We start from the raw sequence: 18,783 nt of genomic DNA, 5'->3' as shown, positions 1-18,783 counted from the left end.
AAAAATTGTCAAATCAAACCTCAAAAATCCAAAAATGACAATAAAGGATCACATGGCAAACATTTGAGCCCCAAACACAAAGATTAAATAGAGAAATTGCGTGTGGGGTTTTTATGCGGCTAAAATTTGTGACCACTCCATTAAACGAGGCTTGATATTGTTGATTAAATTGTTGATTGAATGGGGCTAGTTGGAGAGGGTCCATCATAAAATATAACTGCCATTTGTCTCGATAACAATCGGAAATATTAGACAACCCTTATGAAGATCACAACCCTTTGGCTATATTGGACAACCCTTATGAAGATCACAACCCTTCGGCTCCTAAACAACCAAACATTTGGATAGAGAATCCACATGCCTTTTTGTGTGTATTATTTCAGGTTCCCTTCAGTCATTTTCCATACAATTAATAATTAATTTGTATACTTTTCAAAGTATTCGAGTTTGTGAAGTAACTGAGCGCATGAGTACATCTCTGATTCCTCCTACCACAATCTTTTCGGACAAGCTTGTCACATAGGACTTGTTCAGTTGTTTGCATGTTATTGTGTTAGCGTAAGATTTAACTCAATGTTTCTACGTCCAAACTATCATCAACATATAGTTCTATATTTTTGAAAGAAGTTTATTTGTTTATGTATTATAATTTATTTGTGCATTAAACGCATGAAAATGATTCAAGGGGTACAAGTTAACATTTGGTTAGGACCTTTGCATGTGCCGTAACATGGTAGGGCCTTACTAGATTTTTTTTAAAAATACAATTTCTACCAAATCTTCTCAACTTCGGTCGATGTTATTAGACTGTATACCTAAGTTATGGTACCAATGTTTATCCAAATTCTCCCTAATTTAATTTGATTATTCGAAGTGACACTGACTTCAAAACAAACATTAATTACAATGTAAGAAGCTCTGAACATGTTATATTTTCTTCTAAGTACACTCAAATTTCCTTTCTTTTCCATTTCTAGAAAGAAAATTTGTCCCACGATTCAACAGTTGTACTTATATATATATGGGGTCTCGTTTTTAATCATGTAAATTTGAAAATATTCTTCGATTTTTTTTTGCCCTTTTTTCCTTTTCAACTTGTTGAATAATCCAAATATCTTCAATTATATAGCTTGAACATGCATGCATTCCCAATATGATTATAAGCGGACAATCTGATCACAACCAAACATATAAGACTCCTCGTGTACATGTTTGAATATGATTACACAATTTCGGAAGGGAAACAAATCACAGATAGTATCTGAGGAACTAACTATTGAGAAAAATACCATTAAAAAATCAAAATCCCAAAAATTATTCGATCTTTACACACAATCTTACACGGTGGTTAAGAAAACAATAAAATAAAACCTCTATTATCAAATGCAGCCAATATTGTAGGTCTTGTACATACCCCTGCAAGGGAATACTTTAGGTAAAATAATAACACTGATAATCAAGAAAGTTTAGAAAGTTAATTTTTTTAAAAAAAGGTCAAGAAATGCATGTGAATGTAGGGTCTATGATATGAGACAATGGTAGTTTCGTTTTGGAACAATTGCATGTGCATCTTATGTGACACGAACTATTTTGACACAGTCGTGGCTCTGCGGCTAACTTGTCAATTTCCACCTTGCCACATTAATTGCCTGCTCGATATGATATCCCTCTTCGCAATCCCCCGATTGTCATTTATATCTACGTATAAGTTTTTCTATATAAATAGAGCCCTCACGTTACAAGTAGTTGTGCACTAAGCTCTCACAAGTACTAGTTCAAGCAAGTTAACACCTTTTCTCCATCTCTCTCTTTCTTGATTATACATATACATCACATTTGGTTTCTGATCATTAATGGAAATTCCGATGGTTTGTCTGATATTCTTCTCATTCTTGGGCTTATTCATCCGTGGAACTTATGGTGATATTTATGGAGGGTGGGAAGACGCGCATGCGACTTTCTACGGTGGAGGTGATGCATCGGGCACAATGGGTAAGTTAAACAAACTAATTCCCGTAAGTGGACGTGTTTCTTGACAAAATTACATATTTGACACATTTTTTTGGCTGTGGATGCAGGAGGTGCTTGTGGATATGGTAATTTATACAGCCAAGGCTATGGAACAAACACTGCAGCATTGAGCACTGCTTTGTTCAACAATGGATTAAGCTGCGGGTCGTGCTACCAGCTGACATGCGCAGGCGACAGTAGGTCGTGTATCCCGGGAACCATCACGGTCACCGCCACCAATTTCTGCCCGCCTAACCCTGCTCTGCCCAATGACAACGGCGGATGGTGCAATCCTCCGCGACAACATTTTGATCTGGCTGAGCCCGCTTACTTGCAAATTGGCGTCTACCGAGCTGGAATTGTCCCAGTTTCTTACCGAAGGTAAAATTTATATTCTTGAAAAAAGTGCTGAGAGACATAACGTCAACGAATCAAGAAAATTAAATGGACTTTTTCAAACTAAATGTTCTCTGATTTATATCTTGATTGTTTTTAAAGGGTGCCATGTGTGAAGAAGGGAGGAATAAGGTTCACAATAAATGGCCACTCTTTCTTCAACCTAGTGTTGGTCACGAACGTGGCCGGTGCCGGTGACGTCCGAAGCGTGTCGATCAAAGGGTCTAAGACAGGATGGCAACCTATGTCAAGAAATTGGGGCCAAAACTGGCAAAGCAACTCGTATCTCAACGGCCAGAGCCTCTCGTTTCAAGTCACCACTGGCGATGGCAGGACTATCATTAGCAACGATGTCGCACCCGCCGATTGGGGGTTCGGGAAAACATACGAAGGCGGCCAATTCTAATCGCACTTGCGATACTTGATTCATTATAATATTTATTGTGTGTATATATATATATTCATGGTATATGATCAAATTGCGTTTGCTTGCTTATTGGATAGCTGTGGTGGCTGGATAGCACCCGCTTAGACCTGATGCTTGTATAAGATTAAGGTTTAGGGGAAAAAAAATTTCTTAAAATGGTTTTGTTTTTGAGAAAGAAATTATTAAAAATTGGTGGCTAATATTGGTTGAAGCCATCTAGAAATTTCTCATGTTCTATAGAATAAGTTTGTATATGTAATGCCCTGATTCAGCCAAACTGAGTTGGGAGTGCTTAATATATGATTGGATATTATTATTATTTTGTTTTCCAAGGCTTGTTATTTATTTATTTTTATGCTGATAAAATCTGTAGTCATTATATTTAAATGTGTAAATTTATGAACTAACGCACACAGATTCCTTCAATAAAATGTTGGTAGGGATCAAACAAAACTATCATCAATTAAACGGTCACCTACTCGAACACATCATATTGTTATTTATTTTTATAGATATTAATGATTGGTGGTTTTTTCCTTTTATAGAAATTATTATCAAAAGTCAAAACTATCCTCAGTTCTCGTGAGTATTTTTTTTTAGGCAAAAACTTGTGGGAGACGGTCTCACGGATATTACTTGTGAGACGGATCTCTTATTTGAGTCATCCATGAAAAAGTATTATTTTTTATGCTAAGAGTATTACTTTTTATTGTGAATATGGGTAGAGTTGACTCGTCTCACAGTTTAAGATTCGTGAGACGGTCTCATATGAGACCCACTCTTTTTTAACCTCGGTCAACTCTTTTTAAAGAAAATAACTTCTTTAAATATATTTCAAATGTTCATTTTTTTTTTCAAATGTTCATTTTTTTAAAAAAAAAAAAAAATTGATTGAAGTTATTTAATCGATTTCTGTTTTCCCAAACACATTTATGTATCGAATGTAGTTAAACAAGCAGAGGCCCAGTGAGAATTAAAAAGTAGGCCCAATTTCAATTTTTTCTCTCTATTGAGTGCTGCGAACTCTTTGCTTTTGGATAAATTTGACTGTTTTAATTATATTTAATGAATTTAATTACATGGCCTTATGATAAAAATAATAATTTAAGAAGATAATTCTCTCTTTTAAAAAAACAATTAATTATTTGATAACATCTTAATCTTACAACAACTTTTTACCGTGTTGTGTACATTAGCATTTATCCTAAAACCACAATGAAAATAGTTTTTCTTTCTATAACGTCAACATATTCTATCAAATGTACTCATATTAAAATTAAAAAATTGATTTTCATCCGTTAATTTGGATTTAAATTTATATTTATCTGGTAAAAATAAAAAATATAATCAATAGTTTGTTTATCAATTAAACTACGTATGGATCGATCTTTTTACGTCTCACGTATTTATATAATATTTCACATCAATTATGATAGATTTCAAGTTCACTCAATAATAATGTTATATGAAATACATTAGACTCTATCATACTAATCAAACCTTTTTTTCCAAATAAAAAATTAAACCTTTTTTTTTCCTACAGATTACTTTTATTTAATCTATAATATATTACAAAATAAAGGAAAATATGGTGCCCTTTATTTTTTCTAATGGTATATTTTACATATTTTAAAGTACTCTCTTTTTCAATGATATGATATAAAAAAATTTAAAATACATTAATTATTAATTCAATCTTTAAAATCAAATCCGGGTCGGTTACTAAATTCAATTCAAGGTGTAAATGGTGCTGAAGACAATGCTACGGCCAGTCATTTCAGCTAGGTTTCCAACGATGTCGAGAGGCGGAGTGCAATTCCAGCTGTCAGCGTTCAGTGTGCTCAAAATTCTGAAAGGCGACCTCGCACGGTGGTCGGTCGACGGTTCCTCCGACGCCATTGTAGTCATCTATTTCTCTGTTTAATTTTTTTCCTTGTACGTACGCGAGGGGATTTGACGAAGGATGTGCTAAGATCCTTTGACGTTTTAATTTTCTTTTCAAAAGAGACTATGGAATATTTGATTTAGGTTTTGAATTGAACGTAGTTTGTGAGCGCACAACCTTAGTGGTGATTAGATAATTTTGGAGCTGTAATCTCTTCCTATTAATGCTTTCATACTGTTGCTTGAGTTTATGATTCATTTTGGAGTGGTTGAACTGAAATATTTTAATTTTTGATAGACTTTTTAGTTATTATTTTTTCATTGAGAATTAATGGTGTCTACGGTAGAAGATGATACGTACAACTAGTCCTTGATCCCTTGTCATTTTAACCACGCCTGGTTGAAAAAAATATCGAGCTTTTGAGCGAACTGGTATTTTTATAGGTCAATCCAGCCAATGAACTGATGCTGGGAGGTGGTGGTGCTGATGGAGGTAATAAATTCAAGAGTGCTAATATTTACTGGATCGATCCATGGTTCTCATTTCATCTCTGTTCTTGAAGCCATACACCGAGCTGCTGGTCCAGAATTACGAGCAGCTTGCTACGATGTTCCAGAAGTAAGACACGGAGTCCGCTGCCCAACAGGCGAAGCAAGGATTACACCGTATATTGTCCTTAAAACTTATTAGTACACTAAGTTGGATATTGCCTGCATATTCTCATCTAATCATATGTGAAATATATGGATGCTGAAATTTTGAAATGTGCAGAGGCTTTCAGTTACCAGCTTCTCATGTTATTCACACAGTTGGACCCATATACAAAACCGATAAAAACCCACGAGTCTCTTTAAAAAATGCATATAGGTTGGTACGCAGTTCAGGTTGCTGCAAGGCTTCTTCGTATGATGTCTCACTTGTTATTACATGCTAACAGTTGTGATTTTCCTTGCTTACGTGGGACTTGTTAACAGAAACAGTGTACGTGTTGCTAAAGAGAACAACATTCAATTTGTTGCATTTCCCGCTATTTCATGTGGGGTGTACGGGTATTACTCTTGCATCGTGACCTTTTCATAAGCTATAAAAATTTCAGTTCTTTATTAGCAGAAATCCATATAATATGCGTGTAACATGCATATGTACTCATATTTGGGAAAACTTTCATTTTTTCTGTGTGCTTTGAACTAGAAGAAAATTATTTTAGTTCTCATTTTACTTGTTTAAAACATGTATTATACATATTCCATAGTATACTGATGGTTAATATTTCATTTTGATAAATCAAAATGGTGTTAAGAAATTAATCATGACTTCTATTTAGTTTTAAAAACTTTTAAAATGAGAATTCAAATCCAATATTTTATTTAAAATATAATATTTTTATTAATTATTATAAATTATTGTATACAGAAAAGTTTCTCCGTGATGCAACAGTAACGTGCACATTAGGTTAATATTTAATCACAACCAATCTATGTTAAAGCCATATTTTTTCATACCCATATTTTTAACGCCTACATATAAATCAGGCATATTTTTCTCCGTAATTTTGAAAATTTCTGATTTTACTCGTACATACTGTTCCCATCCCTTGTCCTTCACTACAAATGAACTAGTATCGTTGATAGATAGTTTGGAATCACGCATCTAGCTAAGGTGTAGTCCTGTCATTTCAGATATCCTTATGAAGAAGCTGCCACTGTGGCCATCTCTACAGTCAAGGAATTGGAAAATGACTTCAAAGAGGTAATCGCTTTTTGGTTGATCAAATCATCATAATATATTCCATTCTGAAGGGATATAGTCATATAACCTAGATCCCAGAAGGCAGACTCGGATCATAAAATATATATGCGATTAATCGATTGTTCTTTGATTTCTATTTGTTTCATGTTAAAGCTACTTGTCGACCGCAACCATCTGAGAGTTGAAATTACATCAAGTTAAAGCTACTTGTCTTTTCTTATTTCATTTTTTTTTCACTTCAGTTCGTTCATCTCATTTGATTCTACGTTGCCATACCAACTTTATCCTGAGAATCCTGGAATCTAAACATCCTATCATTAAGCGATGCACGTTAATCCATGTTGTAATGTGAATATAAGTTGCAATATCAAGATATTGACTTGATGGTCAGGCCTTTTTCTATGTTGTTTATATCGGTTCTCAACGAGATATATGATAGACCTCAAGTCTGAGAGACCTAAAAGATTATTCTTTGAGGTGAGGAAGATTGTGAAATTTGTCAGTCATTTCTTGATATCTTTTGGAGCCGGTGTGAGATCGCGACACACTCCCATTTCCTTCACTCTTTGTTGGGCTCTATTTAGTTTAATTTTTTTGTCCCCAATTACCTGAAATATCCAGTCATAATTCCCCCCAATTACCTGAAATATCCAGTCATAATCTAATTTTTGACAGTGATCATCAAGTTATTTTCTGCAGTATATCTTCGATTATATCTCATGCAATATCTACTGCATTCCTTGAACCTTGAATGCACCAAAAATTATTAAATTCTTCAACCATAATCTGAATATTTTCTTTTTGATCATCTTTGGTGTAACTCCTTCTCCACCTTAAAATTTTCCAATTTGTCACGATTTAACCTTTGAATACGTTGCATTTTTTTCTGTCATTTTACCTTAATCCTTGTAAAATTTATACTATTGTTTCAGGTTCACTTTGTGCTGTTCTCGGATGAAATATACGATGTCTGGTTGAACAAAGCCAATGAATTGCTCCAGAATTAAATTAAATCTAATTTCTTAAGAACTGCAACTGAGAAATTAGAAGCAGTATCGAGTTTGAAGATGATAGAATAATATATCTGAAGTCGCGAATGATTTGTTGTTTGAAAATTTTGAAAGATCGAGGTAATCTGAATTCTCTGATTTATAAAGAATTTAATATTTAAAAAACGACTCATTTCGATGTTTGCTCAAACTATATAGAAAAGAAAAAATATATTTTCTATGTCGATAAACTTATCACTATCATGATAATTGGGTTTTCATTGTTGTGTTTTCTCTTTGCGCAAGTAAATTTAACGATATGTTGTGAAAAAATAAAAATTTACGGTAAAAAGTAAAAATCTCAAACTCTCAAAATTATCACACTACACATTTTATAATATTTTTCTCTCAACTCAATTGTGATTTTCTTCACAAATGAGAAATCTATTTATAGAAAATCTTTACAAATAATCCAAAAATAAATTACATCATTACTTTCATCATCACACACAAATTTCAATATTCAACATCTAATTTTACCTAATTTTCAACATTCAAATATTCAACATTCAATATTTAAATATTCAATATCAAAATATTAATTTTCAACACTCCCCCTTGTGATGATGATCATAATGATTGTCTTCATTACGTGTTTTTATACTGCCTCGTTAAAAACCTTATTAGGAAAAATCCATTGGGATAAAAACCATATTAAGGGAAAAATAGTGCAGTCACGTAAACTCCCCCTCATGTTGACACGAACAATTCTTCACAGATTTCGTAGATTGCGCATCCCAATATTATATATGTGCTTTCTGAATATTGTCGTAGGAACTGCCTTTGTGAAGAGATCTGATGAGTTTTTACTTGATTGAATGTGACGAACATCAATATATTTATTCTTCTCAAGCTCCTTGATGAATGCGAAGAACTTAGGAGGAATATGTTTAGTTCTATCGCTTTTTATGTATCATTCTTTCGTTTGAGCAACACATGCAGCATTATCTTCATATAGTATCACAGGCTTCTCGTCAAATGATAATCCGCATGAGATTTGGATATGTTGGGTCATTGATTTTAACCACACACATTCACGGCTTGCTTCATGTAGTGCAATAATCTCGGCATGATTTGATGAAGTTGTTACGAGTGTTTGTTTCTGTGAACGCCAAGAAATTGTTGTGCCTCCATGAGTAAATACATATCCAGTTTGAGAACGTGCCTTGTGTGGATCAGATAAGTATCCAGCATCAGCATAACCAATTATACTTGGATTTGCATCTTTTGAATACAAAAGTCCCAAGTCTGTCGTTCCTCGTAGATAACGTAATATATGTTTAATTTCGTTCCAGTGTCTCTTTGTTGGATATGTGCTAAATCTTGCCAATAAATTTACGGCAAAAGATATATCAGGCCTTGTACAATTTGTAAGATACATAAGAGCACCAATAGCACTTAAATATGGTACTTCTGGACCAAGAATATCTTCATCATCTTCACATGGACAGAATGGATCTTTTTCTATATTTAATGATCTAACAACCATTGGAGTACTTAAAGGATTTGATTTATCCATATTAAAACGTTTAAGGATCTTTTCTGTATAATTTGTCTGGTGAACAAATATTTCACATTCTTTTTGTTCTATTTGTAAACCCAGACAATACTTGGTTTTTCCAAGATCTTTCATTTCAAATTCTTCCTTCAAGTATGACACAACTTCATGAATTTCATTATTCGTTCCAATGATGTTTAAATCATCAACATATACAGCAATAAGTACGCATCCGGATGTTATTTTCTTAATGAAAACACAAGGGCATATTGAATTATTTACATATCCATTTTTCATCAAGTGATCACTTAGTCGATTATACCACATTCGGCCGGATTGCTTTAACCCATATAATGATCTTTGTAATTTTACAGAATAACATTCTCTGGGTTTTGAACTTTGTGCTTCAGGCATCTTAAATCCATCAGGGATTTTCATATATATATTACTATGAAGTGATCCATATAAGTAAGCTGTAACAACATCCATAAGACGCATTTCTAAATTTTCAGATACTGCTAGGCTAATCAAATACCGAAACGTAATTGCATCCATTACGGGAGAATACGTTTATTCATAATCAATTCCAAGCTTTGAGAAAAACCTTGTGCAACAAGTCGAGTTTTATATCTTACTATTTTATTTTTCTCATTTCACTTTCGAATAAAAACCCATTTGTATCCAACAGGTTTTACACCTTCATGTGTAAGGACTATAAATCAAAAAACGTTACGTTTATTTAGCGAATCCAATTCAATCTGGATGACATCTTTCCATTTTATCCAATCCTGCCGATTTTTACATTCACCAAAAGATTTTGGTTCATGATCTTCATTATCATTTATGATGTCGATTGCCACATTATAAGAAAATATATCATCAATTTCTTCTATATCTTTTCGGTTCCATATTTTTCTAGTATTAATATAATTGATAGAGATTTAATGATTCTCGTCAGTTTGTGGTTCTGACAGAACATTTTCATCATCATGTGTTTCTTCATGAACAACATTCTCTATTTCGTGATCATCATGTGTTTCTTCAGAAACATCATTCTCTATTTTGTGATCATTGTGTTTCTCTATGAATTTTCTTTTTCGAAGATTTTTATCCTTTGAACCGACTTGCCTTCCACGCTTTAGGCGTTTTACGACATCATGACTTTGTTCAATTTGTTTCTTTGGAATTTCAATTCGAGCAGGAGCATTTACAGCATGTATATATGATTTAGTTACCCTTTTTGCGTCTGTAAATGCATCTGGTATTTGATTTGCTATTCTTTGCAAGTGCACAATTTGCTGTACATCTTTTTCACATTGTTGTGTTCTTGGATCCAGATGTAACAATGATGATACAAACCATGTAATTTCTTTTTCGGTATGTTTCTTGTCTCCCCCTAACATTGAGAAGATTTCCTCATTAAAATGACAATCAGCAAAACGTGATGTGAACACGTCGCCTGTCTGAGGTTCAAGATATTGAATGATTGATGGACTATCATAACCGATATAAATTCAAATCTTTCTTTGAGGTCCCATTTTCTTTCGTTGAGGTGGTGCAATAGACACATACACCATACATCCAAAAATTCTCAAATGAGAAATGTCTTGTTCTTTACCAAATGCAAGCTGCAATGAGGAGTATTTATGATATGCACTTGGTCTGATGCGAATTAATGAATCAGCATGTAAAATTGCATGTCCCCATATAGAAATAGGGAGCTTTGTTTTCATAATAATTGGTCTAGCAATCATTTTCAGACGTTTAATCAATGATTCAGCCAATCCATTCTGTGTATGTACATGAGCAACATGATGCTCAACAATGATTCTCATAGACATACAATAATCATTGAAAGTCTGGGAAGTAAATTCACCAGCATTATCAAGTCTAATTTTCTTGATTGTATAATCGAGAAATTGATTCCTCAATTTGATTATTTGAGCAAGTAATCTTGCAAATGCAACATTTCGAGTTGAGAATAAACATACATGTGACCATCTGGTGGAGGCATCAATCAATACCATAAAGTATCTGAATGGTCCACATGGTGGATGAATTGGTCCACAAATATCACCATGAATACGTTCAAGAAACATTGGTGATTCAGTTTGGATTTTGGCTGGTGATGGCCTTATAATAAGTTTTCCAAGAGAACATGCTTTACATTGAAACTTATTATTTTGAAAAATCTTCTGGTCTTTCAGTGGATGACCATGTGTATTTTCTATAATTCTTCGCATCATTGTTGAATCAGGATGTCCTAATCGATCATGCTAATTGGTTAATATTGAAGAATTATCAACTAACATGCTTGATTCAATGAGACTTATATGTGTATAATGCAATCCAGCAGGGAGCATTGTTAGTTTTTCAATCACGTATTTCTTTCCTGATTTATATATGGTAAGACACATATATTTCTCATTCCCTTCATTCATTGTTTGAGTATCATACCCATGGGAATATATATCATTAAAACTCAACAAATTTCTTTTCGATTGTGGTGAATACAAAGCATCATTGATAAAATTTTTTGTAACATTAGGTAACAAAAATTGTGCTTTACCACATCCTTTAATCAAGTCTACATGACCTGATATTGTATTCACCATTGTTTTTGTTGGTTTTAATTCCAAGAAATATCTTTTATCTCGGAGGATAGTGTGCGTTGTATCAATATCAGGTATGCAAACTTCAGCTTGGTTCATAGCATTTTCCATATTTGAACTTCAAAAAAAATATGCAATGAAATAAAATTACTGATAATACAATACATATTTAAAAATATAACACACTATTAAACATTATCATACGAGTACATGAAAAAATAAAACATTTTACATATTTATTCCACCAGCAAATTGATCATTGTCTGATAAATCAATCAAAAAATCTCCAGCATCAAAATGAGTTGAATCACTCAAAGGTTCACTATGTTCAGCGAAGTTGGTCTCCTTTTCTTTCCCCTTTATTGATTCTTTATAAAATTTACAAAGGTGCTCAGGGGCTCGACAAATACGGGACCAATGTCCTGGAGTACCACATCTGAAACAAGAACTTTCAAATCTTTTTGAGTGATTCTCATTAACACTCATATTCTCATGATGTCTTTTCGGTGGATGGTTTGGGACGCTCTTTTGATATGAGTTATAGAAATAACTATCTCGATTATTTTCAAAACCACGACCGCGTCCACGAACACAACCACTTCCACGTCCCCGTCCACGACCACGACCTCGACCTCGATTTTGTCCTCGACCAAAATCTTGTCTATAACTTTGATTTTGATTTCCAGGTTTAAATTCATTTTTCCTTACAGCATTTACTTCTGAAAATGCTGTTGATCCAGTGGGTCGGGACTGATGATTTTTCATTAATAGCTCGTTGTTCTTTTCCGCCACAAAAAGACAGGCGATGAGTTCAGAATATCTCGCAAATCCACGCACTCTATATTGTTGCTGTAGAGTTATATTTGATGCGTGAAACATGAAAATGTTTTTTCAAGCATTTCTGATTCTGTAACCTCATGTCCACAAAATTATAATTGCGAAATTATTCGATACATCGTCGAATTGTAATCACTTACTTTCTTAAAATCTTGGAATCTCAACATATTCGATTCATCACAGGCAGTCAGAAGTATAACTTCCCTTATATGTTCAAATCTTTCTTTTAATCCTTTCCACAGAGCCATGGGATCTTTTTCGATGAGATATTCACATTTCAAACCTTCATCAAGATGTCGGCGCAAAAATATTATAGCTTTTGCTTTTTCTTGTGATGAAGATATACCATTTTCTTTAATAGTCTCGCTTAGACCCAATGACTCGAGATGCATTTCAACATCGAGAGTCCATGGCATATAATTTTTCCCCGTAATGTCGAGTGCAACAAATTCGAGCTTTGTCAAGTTTGACATGGTGATATTAAAAAAAATTATGATGCATTTTATTAGTTAATGAATATTGCAATACAAAGTAATGGATAAACAACAAATACAAGCATTCGTAAAAATAAAGAAAACACACGAGGAGGATATTCTCCGATAAGTACAAGATTCGTGAGTATTATAACCAAAATAATTAAAAATAACTTTGTGAAAGCCATCTTCTTTTTTCTTCAAAAATCTGATGAAAAATAATTTTAGAGAAGAAGAGAAAGTTGAAGTGATTGAATATGTTTGTGAGATCATATTTATAGGGCAAAAACTAGTCGTTTTGTTACCGTTTATGACCGTTGGTGTACAAGAAAATAAATGTATGTATTTGTATAATTTTATGGTAATAATATGGTGTATATAATATTAGTAATGTTTTAAATAATTATGTATATCATATCACAATATTATAATGAAGTGTCATAAGATATTTTGTTTAAAAATCTTATAGGATTTTATACTTGTCGTATCCCTTACCGGGAGTGTGGGATGTCATCTTAACATCCTCCCAGGATTTATAACAAGTTTTTTGAAAAATTTATTTTTATTATTTATAATAACATTATATTATATATTAAATATATAAACAATGAATAAATAAATAATAAAATAAATATTATTACTTTTGTTGCATTTTTCTTCTGTTTTGGTGCTTGGAAAAATATGGAGGACTTTTAGAGCTTCGTGCTGATAACGTGTTGTGAAAAAGTAAAAATTTACGGTAAAAAGTAAAAATCTCAAACTTTCAAAATTATCACACTACACACTTTATAATATTTTTCTTTCAACTCAATTGTGATTTTCTTCACAAATGAGAGATCTATTTATAGAAAATCTTTACAAATAATCCAAAAATAAATTACATCATTACCTTCATCATCACACACAAATTTCAATATTCAACACTTAATTTTACCTAATTTTCAACATTCAAATGTTCAACATTCAATATTCAATATTAAAATATTAATTTTCAACACGATATAACTTGTATGCACTTCTGAGTACTGCTCCCGTACGCTTTGGTACTCTAAGCGGATGAGGAAGTATTGGAATCTTGCTTTGATTCGACACCTGTTGGCAAGCTTTAGTAGGGATTTTTTTATTTTTGTTGGGTTGTTGAATTTGGGCATTGGATACCTTTGTTGTGGTATGTTGGATGTATGGATCGAAAGTTGTGTTTGGAGGGAAACGAATGTCGCTTGCAGGGATTATAGCTGGGGCTAATTGACTTGGAGTTCTTGTTTCTAGGTCGATAGAACTATATCGAATTGGAGTGCATTCCCTCTTGGTTTGATCAACGTTAATCAATGTTGACGTTAGGGGGTTATTGTCGGAATGTATGCTATCAAATAAGGGATAATGGCAGCTCCATCTTTCAATTATCATTGATGGGTGGTGGAAACCGATGCAAAAACTATGGTATACGCTGTTCAGTAGCCATATTTGTCCTCGTGAGGCCCATCTCTTTGGCTTGTAAAGGTTCAACCTCACGGGTTGATATGGAATTTGGGGTTATGGTTCCAATATGTTTACTAAAATGATACATTATATTAAATTAAATCCAAAAAAACAGTAGTATTTTGTTATCTAATCTTAATCAATCATTTATTTATTAGAAATAATTTTCTGTAATGTATTTCAAATAAAAAAGATTATTTTTTAAAAAAAAATTATTTATCCAGAACACGTACACCAACAACAATGCAGTGCAATACTTCTGGAAAGTCTTCGGTCCCAATTCGGCTGTTGGAACGGTTTGATGTAGAAAAATCCAATCAGCCTATAAACGTGCTCCCCTCTTTGCAACTCAAAAGGAATCATTTCATCCAATTTACGGTTCGCAACTTCTTTCAAACACCTGGTCAGCAATGGCGCTTCGATCCATCACCAGATGTACCCCAAGGAACGCACCTCTTGGGTTTCGCAGTCTGCAGACGTTTTCGCTTCCCGATCTGCCCTACGATTATGGTGCGCTGGAGCCCGCCATCAGCGGCGAGATCATGCAACTCCATCACCAGAAGCACCACCAGACTTATATAACGAATTACAATAAAGCCCTCGAGCAGCTCGATGCTGCCGTTTCGAAGGGAGACGCCTCGACCGTAGTTAAGTTGCAGAGTGCCATTAAGTTCAATGGCGGAGGTACTGATTTTATGTTGAAATTCATTTTTTTTTTCAAACTTGGTGTGTGTGTTATCGTTGTGGTGGGGTGGCGCATGAACCACGGGCATTTGTTATGCCTGTGGTCTTGTTTCGTGGAATTGAATTGGAGGTCTGGATAATTTAGATGAAACTAGTTATAATCCATTTTCTGCGTAACATAAATGTGAGGTCTTGATACATTTTCCTGCTAAATCTACATTTGAATTTCCTTCTTTACTGCTCTGTTATTTATTTGATAGGTCACGTTAATCACTCAATCTTCTGGAAGAACCTTGCACCTGTTCGAGTACGTCTGCGCTTTTAATTGGTTTTTAATTTATTATTGTGCAGTATTTCGAAATTGGGTGGGTTAAAAAAAATTTATCTGAACGCCGAAATCTCTTTGCAGGAAGGTGGTGGTGAACCTCCTAAGAGTTCTTTAGGTTCCGCTATTGACAGTAACTTTGGCTCGTTGGAAGCTCTAATTCAAAAGGTGAACGCAGAAGGTGCTGCATTGCAGGGTTCTGGATGGGTGGTGAGTGTTTTTTATATTTTATATGACCATGTTGGTCTCTGAGATATACGTTTTTCTCCTCTGTAAATTAATCTCCCGTTTGCTTTCGTTACTTGATTTTACTTCATTGATATATTTGCAGTGGCTTGCTGCGGACAAAGAATTGAAGCGTCTCGTGATTGAAACCACTTCAAATCAGGTGGGAGTCGGTCATTTGCATTGTCTTCATATTTAGTTTTTTATGTGGGGCGTATAAAGTAGTGTTTGATTATTTTTTCAAAATAATGTACTCCTTTTACGTTGATCATATCCCAGTTTTGTATATAATAAAGCAATCATGTTATATTATTTATTTGATGATATGTTAGCAATCCAAATCTTTACAAGGTAATTTGTTTTTCTATTAGAACTATCTAAAAAATATCTTAGATTATAGCTGACTTCCGGTACAAAGGATGACAATGATTCGAAATGTTGAATGTGCTGTAATCAGCTTAGTTGTGTATGGATCACTCATATTTTGTTTGAGCCCTTCTATATTGGGACTTGATATCCTTGCACTTCTGAAGATTTTGAAAATTTTGAGTTCCATCGTCAGGACTTTTATGTCATCCAATTTCTGTTGCAGGACCCACTGGTTACTAAAGGACCAAGTTTGGTTCCCCTGCTTGGGATTGATGTATGGGAGCATGCATACTATTTGCAGGTATTACTTCTCCCGACATTTAGATGCTTCTTTGATAGCTTTACTACATCAACCTGACTTGTGAGATAGACATGATACATTTATTCCTAATTTTTTTACAAAGACAACAAGCGCTTTCTTATTGCCGCTTCATGGCGAAAATGGAAGCTAACGAGTCTTCAATATTCATGCTGTGAATGAGCTCTAATTCTGCTATCGTTTGTTGCACTAGTTCCTTGCTTCTCTAAGCTCATCGTATAGCAAGTTCTAACACGACTGGTGTTTTCTTGTTTCATGTGTGTTTGTGCAGTACAAAAACGTGAGACCAGACTACCTAAAGAACATATGGAAAGTCATCAACTGGAAATATGCTAGTGAAGTTTACGATAAAGAGTCCCCATGATCATGATTAGGAAATTGTTTGGATTACTACAGTTTTTAAGATATGTATAAGTAAAGAGAGGAAATAAAATTTGCGTCGGTCGCACGCAACCGAATCTTATTTGTTTGCGTGGAAATGCTCCAGTTTATGATAGTCTTCCTTTATTTATGGCTATGAAAATACTCTTCTATGAGAGATTTGTTTGTGAAGCGATTATCAGCTGTATTTTTGGCGTTGAAATTTGTTGTCGGTGAAAATAATATATATATATATATATATATATATCTGTGTGTGTGTGTGTGTGTTTTTTTGGGACAAAATGGTGTGTGAAGAATATCTAGACAAAAAAGAAGTATTTTTTCTCCCAAAATTGTCCTTAATTTAAAAATTATTGTAAACTCACACACCACATGCAAAGTGCTTATGAATTAAAAATCTATTCAAATAGCGGTGTTTGTAGTAGCCTGCCAAGGGCCACGTTCTCTCTTGTGAACCATTAGGAATCGTATGTGGAAGCCATGCAATCTTAGACCAGAAAACAATAGTCCAAGCCCCAATCACGCATTCCCCATAACCAGCCCACATATTTTTCCTTCGAGAATCTCTGAAATTTTACAACATTCGGAGGGAGGAAAAAAAAGGAAAAAGATGGGACTCAAAGCTCTTCCCCTTTCGCCTTCACAACATGGTCTTCTTCTTCCTCCCGCGAACACCGCACAAAGGTACTTTCAGCACGGTTATGGCAGAAAATCAAGACTCGCAGTTGCCGTAACTTGCGCCAAAAATGGGAATATTGATGACAATCAAAAACCAGGGAAGAGGAAACAAAACCTATTCGAAAGTGTGACAGAAGCTTTAGATTTCTCGCAGGTGAGATCTGAAGAGGATGCTCAGTTGCTTGATGAAGCTAGAAAGGCGACTAAATCAGGGGACAAGATGTCAAGGGAACAGGTTACTAAGATTAGCTGTTTCTTGATTAAAAATTTATCGTTTTACTATGCATTTTTTGGTCCAATATTTATTTTTTGAAAAGGGTTCTTTTTGTAATTGTCATTACTTAAAGTGATTTTGGTTTGTTGTAGTATGGAGCTCTGAGGAGGAAGATTGGTGGTACATACAAGGATTTCTTCAAATCGTATGTAGAGGGTAAGTTGTCGCATTAACTCTTATGTTATCGAGAATATTTATGTTTAATATTCCTGCATCTGTATATGGCTGTTTAGTATTTACAGATATTGAAATTTATGTTAATTTTGCAAAATAAATAATGGTGGGAGAATTTACTGTCACTCTATCATTTTAATCGAAAATTTAACCGACTGATACCAGTGGAAGGAAAATATGTGGAAGAGGGATGGGTGGACAAGACATGCAAAGTGTGCAAGAAAGACACAAGAGGTGAAGCCAGACAAGTTGACAAATTTGGCAAGTATGTCCATGTTGCTTGCTTGGAGAAATCCAACTCAGGGAACTTCTTCACAAGACTCTTTTCAGGATGAAATTTATATTATAGGTTTTTTTATGGCACTACACATTTTATTTAATGATGTCTTGAGTGTGTAATAAGAGGAGAGAAAATTCATATATAAAGTATTTAACAACATATCCAGGTTTTGTTTTTGGCAAGATACACTGAGATGGAACTGTGAATTAAATTGTATATAAATAAATTTAATTGGCATGATTCTATCTGTTAACATCCTCCATTTTATGAAAACTAAATCATATCAAATAACTAAACATGTCACTTACCAATTAGTATTAACGTCACAGATCTCTTGGTCAGTGTCCCAATAAGTTCGAGACCCTCATAAATCCGAAAAATATAATAATAAAAACCAAAATTAGTATACTTTTTTTATTATAAACCCCAAATGGAATCCAATCGAAACTGTGTCAGCATGCAAGTTTAGCATCTTGCACAGCGTTTGTAAACTTTCTGACATCTATCTATAGATATATAATAAGAATTATATCATTAAACTCTAAATCAAACTCGCACGTGACAAACCAAATTGAAAATTTCGAATCCGTCAGATTATAGTTGATTGTGTAGTTTAATCAAATTCAAATGCAAAATTGTATTTTCCACAAAAGAATTAA

General features: G+C 33.9%; 4 protein-coding genes across 5 annotated transcripts; all 4 read left to right on the top strand.

Annotated features, from left to right (window-relative positions):
* The first annotated feature begins 1,738 nt into the window (after positions 1–1,738).
* LOC140965929 (expansin-A4-like) lies at positions 1,739–3,154 on the top strand. Its single transcript, XM_073426197.1, has 3 exons — positions 1,739–1,992; positions 2,079–2,391; positions 2,509–3,154. Exons 1-3 carry the CDS (start codon positions 1,854–1,856, stop codon positions 2,810–2,812), a joined length of 756 nt encoding a protein of 251 aa, XP_073282298.1. The 5' UTR covers positions 1,739–1,853; the 3' UTR covers positions 2,813–3,154.
* A 1,369-nt stretch (positions 3,155–4,523) lies between these two features.
* LOC140965935 (uncharacterized) lies at positions 4,524–7,667 on the top strand. Its single transcript, XM_073426212.1, has 7 exons — positions 4,524–4,733; positions 5,162–5,210; positions 5,281–5,383; positions 5,490–5,585; positions 5,693–5,767; positions 6,398–6,467; positions 7,400–7,667. Exons 1-7 carry the CDS (start codon positions 4,578–4,580, stop codon positions 7,472–7,474), a joined length of 624 nt encoding a protein of 207 aa, XP_073282313.1. The 5' UTR covers positions 4,524–4,577; the 3' UTR covers positions 7,475–7,667.
* A 7,013-nt stretch (positions 7,668–14,680) lies between these two features.
* LOC140965933 (superoxide dismutase [Mn], mitochondrial-like) lies at positions 14,681–16,889 on the top strand. 2 transcript variants are annotated; one of them, XM_073426206.1, is made up of 6 exons: positions 14,681–15,099; positions 15,360–15,406; positions 15,509–15,634; positions 15,756–15,812; positions 16,242–16,319; positions 16,609–16,889. In XM_073426206.1, the coding sequence occupies exons 1-6, from the start codon at positions 14,826–14,828 to the stop codon at positions 16,699–16,701; spliced, it is 675 nt and encodes a 224-aa protein (XP_073282307.1). In that variant the 5' UTR covers positions 14,681–14,825; the 3' UTR covers positions 16,702–16,889. The 2 variants fall into 2 exon arrangements, with proteins under 2 accessions (XP_073282307.1, XP_073282308.1); XM_073426207.1 differs by having other exon boundaries at positions 15,360–15,410; positions 15,513–15,634.
* Positions 16,890–17,236: 347 nt separating this feature from the next.
* On the top strand, positions 17,237–18,369 carry LOC140965932 (uncharacterized). Its single transcript, XM_073426205.1, has 3 exons — positions 17,237–17,631; positions 17,763–17,826; positions 18,010–18,369. Exons 1-3 carry the CDS (start codon positions 17,329–17,331, stop codon positions 18,177–18,179), a joined length of 537 nt encoding a protein of 178 aa, XP_073282306.1. The 5' UTR covers positions 17,237–17,328; the 3' UTR covers positions 18,180–18,369.
* The last annotated feature ends 414 nt before the right edge of the window (positions 18,370–18,783 follow it).

The sequence above is a fragment of the Primulina huaijiensis genome, unplaced genomic scaffold, assembly GCF_012295235.1.
Source record: "Primulina huaijiensis isolate GDHJ02 unplaced genomic scaffold, ASM1229523v2 scaffold16847, whole genome shotgun sequence".
Lineage (NCBI taxonomy): Eukaryota > Viridiplantae > Streptophyta > Magnoliopsida > Lamiales > Gesneriaceae > Primulina > Primulina huaijiensis.
This window is presented reverse-complemented; position numbering and strand designations above follow the sequence as displayed.

Coding starts and splice junctions, on each gene's coding strand:
- LOC140965929 (XM_073426197.1), top strand. CDS start 1,854: ATGGAAATTCCGATGGTTTGTCTGATATTCTTCTCATTCTTGGGCTTA. Junction 1,993..2,078: donor TGATGCATCGGGCACAATGG/GTAAGTTAAACA, acceptor CTGTGGATGCAG/GAGGTGCTTGTGGATATGGT. Junction 2,392..2,508: donor GTCCCAGTTTCTTACCGAAG/GTAAAATTTATA, acceptor TTGTTTTTAAAG/GGTGCCATGTGTGAAGAAGG.
- LOC140965935 (XM_073426212.1), top strand. CDS start 4,578: ATGGTGCTGAAGACAATGCTACGGCCAGTCATTTCAGCTAGGTTTCCA. Junction 5,211..5,280: donor AGGTGGTGGTGCTGATGGAG/GTAATAAATTCA, acceptor CTGTTCTTGAAG/CCATACACCGAGCTGCTGGT. Junction 5,768..6,397: donor ATTTCATGTGGGGTGTACGG/GTATTACTCTTG, acceptor CTGTCATTTCAG/ATATCCTTATGAAGAAGCTG.
- LOC140965933 (XM_073426206.1), top strand. CDS start 14,826: ATGGCGCTTCGATCCATCACCAGATGTACCCCAAGGAACGCACCTCTT. Junction 15,813..16,241: donor TTGAAACCACTTCAAATCAG/GTGGGAGTCGGT, acceptor TTTCTGTTGCAG/GACCCACTGGTTACTAAAGG. Junction 16,320..16,608: donor AGCATGCATACTATTTGCAG/GTATTACTTCTC, acceptor GTGTTTGTGCAG/TACAAAAACGTGAGACCAGA.
- LOC140965932 (XM_073426205.1), top strand. CDS start 17,329: ATGGGACTCAAAGCTCTTCCCCTTTCGCCTTCACAACATGGTCTTCTT. Junction 17,632..17,762: donor ACAAGATGTCAAGGGAACAG/GTTACTAAGATT, acceptor GGTTTGTTGTAG/TATGGAGCTCTGAGGAGGAA. Junction 17,827..18,009: donor CTTCAAATCGTATGTAGAGG/GTAAGTTGTCGC, acceptor GACTGATACCAG/TGGAAGGAAAATATGTGGAA.